The following is a 7083-nucleotide window of genomic DNA, read 5'->3' as shown; positions in this document are numbered from 1 at the left end:
TATTTGTCTGTATGATTAATATAATTATAGTTTAACTTACTAAAATATTAAAAATTACTATTAATATTAGAGATAATAACCAAAAAATTAAAAACTAGAAAAACGAATGAAGACAACATGAAATGTTTTTATTATATCTAATGTTTATTTATTTAATTACCTAAGATAATAATTAAATTTGGATATATATATATATATATATATAATAATTTAAAGATTGAGCTTTTTTTAAATCTAATCACGATAAGTTGATTATCTGATAAATTTTCTGATTGTTTATATTAATGTCGAATTAAATCATAAATATTTTTATTATCTAATTTTCAATGCTAGTTCTCGCGATAAACGATGCTGACAAGATAACTTGATATACTATATATTATAATTTATCAATTAATCGATTATTTTATAATCAATGACAAAATTGATTATATCTGATTTAATTTGTCTTTCTCATAATTGATAAAACGACGAATTGATAATTCGACAGTAGGCTATAATGAGCAGGCTAATAAAAATACGTATTTTTGTTATCGTTTGAGACTTTATTTCAACAATTCTAATGTCATTAATTGTCCGCAATTTTACGTAATAAAAATGTATTAATAGAGAAAATAAAGAAAATAGAAATTTTAGGATAATTTTACAATTTTGGGCGCAAAAATGAACTATAATTTATTTTTTAAATCATTTCTAGAATAAAAATGTTAAATATATGAAATATCATATCAATATAATGTATTTATGATATTTATGAATCTCTTTCAGTTTTTTGGAGAAAAATAATCTACTTTATGTATCAACTTGCGGTCCATATATTTTACATTAACTGTGTAGTTAGTGCATTTCATTTTATTCTTTTTCCGCAAATAATAAGTGATAAAAATAGACAGAAACTTACAGCGAGTGTGAGTGATGCTCAAACTGATCGTAATCACTATTTGGCTAAAACAAGCATGGCTATTATACAGGGTAGGGCAGTAACTCTGTCCACTTACTTAGGAATATCTATCTCCACTATTTTTAGAGATATGAAATAATATATTTATTGAAGTTGCATCAAAAGAGAAGTACAATGTGCTATACTAATAGTTTTTCTTGTGTAAAAGAAATCATACAATTCCATTTTAAAAAGTGGACCTTGAAAAAGTAACCTTGATATCTTCGAAGCACCTCCATCCATAGAACAACTATTAATAGTATCTATATTATATCCTTCTTGATAGTATCTTACAACTTTAATATTCTAAGTGGAGTTACTACCCCACTATAGGTGTACATTTTTTTACCATAAATATATGCCGCTATATATAAGAGCACTTATTAAATTATTTTTTGTTTTCATTTATAATAACTTTTATTTTTAAATCCATAACAATGTAATAAGTTGTATATATTTATTTTATTGATAAGACGTTTTTACGCGACGGGATGAAAGCTGTTGGTTGACTAAAATGTTGGAATTCGCGATGGCATTGTGCCGTTGGCGGACCATAAAGAATTAAAAATGTGACAAGAAATATTAATTACATATTTATAAAGATATAAAGATCATATCACGATATAATCGTTAGATAATAAGAGATCATAAGATAATAATTTAATCAAAATAATGCGCGATAATTAAATTAAAATTTATTCGATGAGAAGTTGTCGACAGAAGTAATTTAATCAAATCAATAACGTATTAGTCTCTCAAATTAAAATTTACTCTATATTCAGTGTATGTGAAAAGTTTTGTGAAAAGCTAGATGATTTCTTGGCAATGCTATTAAAATATATATAGAGAATTATTGCTTTCAAGCGCACATGCATGTAAGAGATACTTTTTATCAAAATTTAATTAATAATTTCTTCTGTATATAATATAATTTTTAATTGATATATCATAAATCATTTCTGAGTGATAATTAATTACTAAAAAAATAATTGTACCTATAATTCATATTAATGAATGTTTTTTTTATCTACACGGAAAAAAATGAACAACTAAAAATTAGGTATGGCAGCTAAATTCAATAGTATTATGGATATCTAACGTTGTGTCTGCGAGATCTATTATAATTTAACTAAAGGCCTAAACATTATCATTGTAACAGACAAGTATTTTGCTATTACGTCGATCTATTGATTATTGCAGCAAACATTTTCTGTGTAGCAGACAATTTGGTAGCAAGTATAGTTTCAGTAATATTTAGCTGTGGTAGAGACAATTTTCTTTTACACGGATATATCCGATAACTATGACAACTATAATTTCATGTTGTTTAATAAATTGATCTGTAACAGACATGCATACTTTGCTATTCGTCCTTATATTAGCTACAGCAGAAAATTCTTTGTATGTATTAGCAAATTTCATAACTATAATAGCTAATACAATTTCAGTTAATCAAAATTAGCTGTGGCCAGAAACATTTTTTTTCTATGTAATATGCGCTTTTCAATTTTAATTTGCCAAAAGATCTTTTCTTTTTGTTTCCATTTAAGACATTATTAAGAAGAAAAATTTAAGAAATTATTTGTCCATGCTATTTTTTGGTAATGTTCAGTGAGATAGAAAACCGCGATGTATCAAAGTTGTCAATCAGCGAATCATTTACACGTGATATTATGATATGTAAAGATCGATAAAGACGTAAATATTTTTGATGCGGAAACGAAGCCGCGCGCTCGTGTGGCGTCTTAATAATTTGGCAGAAACGCATGATTCGCGTGACCATGTATACACGGAACTGTCGTGTAACGGGAGAGTGACGGCCAACCGGCCGTTGGCGCACAGTGGAGGGTTTCTACATATAGAGGTGAGCGGAACTCGCGAAACGATTCAGTCCTCTCGAAACCACGCGGCAAAAGACAATTCTTGGGATAATCGCGGGTTTATCTTTCTTTCTTTCATCTTTGTGCCTATCATATTCGCGAATTTTTATGAATTTTTAACGAGTGAGATTTTTGATATACGGAAATACAACGGACTTTGTGCAAGATCTGTGTGTCAACGTTGCAGCTACGACTTACTCTTTGGGGTAAGTAGTACGAAAAATTAAAAGAGTCAATAATCTCTTCTTTGGTTCTTTCATTCTCTGATGGCTATTTTTCGTAAGAGCGTTATAAACTTTCTTGTATGATCGATAAGCATGCTAGTGCATATCATGCTAGTGCATTAAATTAAATTAAATTAAAACAAAGACGTACTTTGAAATGTTAATTCGACTGCGTCTTTTTCTTTCGTCGTGAGTTGGCATTAGTGCCAATGACTTGTGATATTTCAATTTTATAAATAGCGATGAGTCTACTATATATTTACGTAAAAAAAATATGTAATATATATGATTTGTTTTAATCTTGACAGATAAATATTTCGAAAAAATGCAATTTTATCAAAAAACATTTTAAATAAAAGTTGTATAATATAGAGAGAGGCATTACCATTATACATCCCTCTCTATATCATGTAATTTTTTTTATTTGGAATGTTTTTTGATTAAATTACATATTTTCCAGATATTTTCTCGTTTAGAATGAATCACTCTGTAGATCACGCAAAAAAATATAAATTAAAATATGATTTAACAAAAATTCCTAGAATTCAACTGGGTTTTAAATTTTCTAGAATTTAACATAGTTTGCTATAATTACAGAATTTATCAGATCAGGCAGAAGTAAATTTTTAAAACGCGCATATATGTAATAGCAGCTTGATAAAAAGATAACTAGAGAAATGCATAATATATATATGACACCGCGATATGTAAATTGATGGTTATCAAAAGTTCTGACTTCAATCGATTTATCGAAAGATCTTTGAGAGCGCATCAAATTTAATTTAATTAATTAAAAGCTAAATTAGCTAAAAGCTATCAATTCTTTTTTAGTAGATACTACATTCCTTTAGAATTTATAACATTTATAATAAAAAACGTATGTAAATTATAGACACCACAGAAATGCATTTTTTTTTATGATATCGAAAATTATATAATTGAAAACATCAAAAGATTGAGTGCGAAATTTAAAATAAAATGAGATTGAAAAAAAGGATTAAACAAGATTAATTAATAGATATTTTTTTATTTTTTTTCATTTTTGTTGCTTAATATTCATAATAATTTCTTAAGATTAGATATTCGCGCGTATAAGTTGCATGAGTTAAAATACTTATTGTTAGTAATAACAGTAATATATTTCATGTAAAGACGCGATAAGCCATAATCGATCGGTTATCATAATTTATATGCATGCTGAATCACGGATACGAATATGATGATTGTGTTTCGCAATCGTGAGACGATTTAACTATTTATGGGCAAAGCGTCGAAATTCGACTGATAGCTTGGCGATTTTAATTAATTTCCCCCAAATTTTAATTTATTCCCATCTTTTTAATATTTGCACGGTGACATATCTCGGTTATTTAATCTCACAATTTAATTCCGACAAATCGTATCAGGTTCAGATAACGAACGATATTTGCTATTATCGATTGCCTCCACTTGTAAGGTGATACTGGTAGCAGAATAGCAGATATGCTAATGCTACAAAATCAACGAAAAGTCAACCTTTTTATTTACCCTTTTATTATAACTTATCAAATTATAGGAAACAAGAGCAGAAGGTAACGAATGGATTTCGTGAATATTAGCAAAATTAACAAAAAATTCCTAGAATTCAATTGGGTTTTAAATTTTCTAGAATTTAACATAGTTTATTATAATTACACTACAATTTATCAGATCAGATAGAAGTTAATTAATTTTAAAACGCGCATATATGTATGTATTATAACGCGCATATATGTAGTTTGTTGATAAAAAGATAACCAGAGAAAACATATATTCACAAAATTATTTGCATCTGTCATTTTTATCATCTGGTCGCAGTTTCTTCAAATATTTCTTCAAATAAGAGTACAATGGACTCAAGGGGTGATTTTTACAGTTTATTATCATATTGTAGATAAGATAAAATTGTGGCGTCAATATTTTGCATTAGGCTCCAAAATTATAACGTTACTATGTTCTATTTTCAGTAATCGTTTAATTGCACAATGGAGCAAAATGGTATCTCGATAATATCGCCACAGGGTGTCATGGAAAATTCTGCTGGAAAATCCAAAAGTATCGGCATCACGTTCAGGTCCAATGGTGCAATATGGTCGGCAAAGGAGAAGCTGAAAACATCCTGTGAGTATGAATGAACGGTGATTATAACGGAATATGTAGATTAAGAAATTGAAAGTATAAAAGTCCTGTTTCTAAGAAACTAAGAATAATTCGACGAATACAATAAGAATTAATTGTCGATTGTTTTAGAAAAATTTTTGTAACGCAAAATTCGGGAATTTTATTTTACTTTACGCATGATCTGTAAAATTAGAAGCTTGATTTCAGGAATTTTATAGATTTTTTGCAAAGCGTCAGATATTCTTCTAAAAATGATATACATGCTCATTATGTACTTTCAATTAATAATAATGATAAAGAATAATAAAAGCGATTTATAAATCGTGCGATTTTAAATCGTCAGCTGATTGTGATATTTTTAAATTTTTTCTAAAAAAAAATTAGAATCTTGTTGTATTACATTATCCTACATTTCTACGTTCTCTTATTTTTGAACTAAAATCGAGTCACAAATCTTGTTGTTACATTTTTACGTTGTTCATATCTTTACATTTTTCTCTTTTTGAGTCAAAGTCGAGTGACGAATCTTTGCGGATTTCGCATAAAAAATCACAAATCTTTTTCTGTATAAAATTCCGAAGTTAATTTTGAGTTCAATTTTATTTTGAATAGCGAAATATTATCGCAGAAATGTTAAAAAAAATGGTGCAACACGCTGAAGAATATCAACGTGATCAAATGAATAATGGCGCGTACACGCTTTAAGTCGACCAGTGACAAATTTTCGTTCTCGTAAAACGTTTGAAACGAATTTCATTATAATTCATAGAGTATCTCGTCCATTAGAAGGTAGAACTTACCTTGCAGCTATTCGCGCACGGAATACATATATCAATCTAAAGAGATTCTGAACTTTTAATTAGATATCATCTGATTTCGCGACGATTAATTGCTCGTTTGTTGTCTTAATATTTATCATGCTACTTATCGCGCGTAAAGTAATCGAATTTCATCAAACATTCAGTTGTAAGAATATTTCCGTTCATCAATGATACGCGTACTATATGAACGCATTTATTCAAAAATTTTTAGGGAAGGGAGTATTCTGTTATCACATAAATAGCGTTTTTTTATATTAATGAATTATATTGTTTTGGATATTTTAAAGCTTAGAATCTTCTTTTCGTTCTTGATTTTGAATGGGAAAAATATTGGGTTTTGTAAAAAATCATCGTTTATTTTTTTCTGAAGAAAGTATAGGCAAAGTACGATTATTATAAATATGAAATGTATATAGTGCTCTAATACTGTTATTGTTATTATATACAAGATACTCGTAACTATTTTCCTAAGAAAAGAAATTTGAAAAAATTCAGAGAAGAGCGTAAAAAGATTTCCTGTATAAGAAAATTACTAAATATTATTATGTTATATGTGATTGTTATGTTAAATGTGATATTCTGCCAAAGTTCTAATTAACGGAAGTTGTAGAAATTAGTTAATCGTAACGAAGAGAAAAAAAATATTTTATGAGATAAAAAAAAGATTATTGAGAGCTAGAAGCAAAGTATTTTTGTATTAATTTTTTATGTATCATCAAAATATAGATTCTGACAAATCCTGCACATCCTCGAACGTGTCCAAAGGAATAAAATTTTTTTAAATCTCAATTTTTCTTATTGACATATAATTCGCGATTCTCCGTGAAAGACTTACAACTTTAGGAATCTTATTGAATCTGGGAATAGAAACGCAGAGGAGATTTCGTGAAAAAGTCTAACGCGAAGGAAAGGATATATGTGTTGCATAGAAGGGATTGATCGTATAATAAGATGGAAAGGCTTCGCGCACGATCGTTCGTTTCTGCTTTCGAGATTGACCTTAAACTCGCGGATCGACTGCCTTCGCGAAGCAACCGACCTCCTATTCCTCGAAATATTTCTCGCCGCGCCGAGCTCTT

At 28.4% G+C, this 7083-nt stretch overlaps 1 protein-coding gene across 1 annotated transcript in view; it reads left to right on the top strand.

Annotated features, from left to right (window-relative positions):
• The first annotated feature begins 2791 nt into the window (after positions 1-2791).
• LOC108693808 (aquaporin AQPAe.a-like) overlaps positions 2792-7083 on the top strand; it is a 34744-nt gene continuing 30452 nt past the window's right edge. The window contains exons 1-2 of the mRNA XM_018202959.1: positions 2792-3026; positions 5030-5183. Coding sequence (XP_018058448.1) covers positions 5048-5183 — 136 coding nt within the window. The 5' untranslated portion in view covers positions 2792-3026; positions 5030-5047. The remainder of the gene's footprint in view (positions 3027-5029; positions 5184-7083) is intronic.

This window comes from Atta colombica, unplaced genomic scaffold, assembly GCF_001594045.1.
Source record: "Atta colombica isolate Treedump-2 unplaced genomic scaffold, Acol1.0 scaffold11, whole genome shotgun sequence".
In the NCBI taxonomy this organism is placed as follows: domain Eukaryota; kingdom Metazoa; phylum Arthropoda; class Insecta; order Hymenoptera; family Formicidae; genus Atta; species Atta colombica.
The sequence above is the reverse complement of the archived record's forward strand: the minus strand, read 5'-3'. Positions and strand labels throughout refer to the sequence as shown.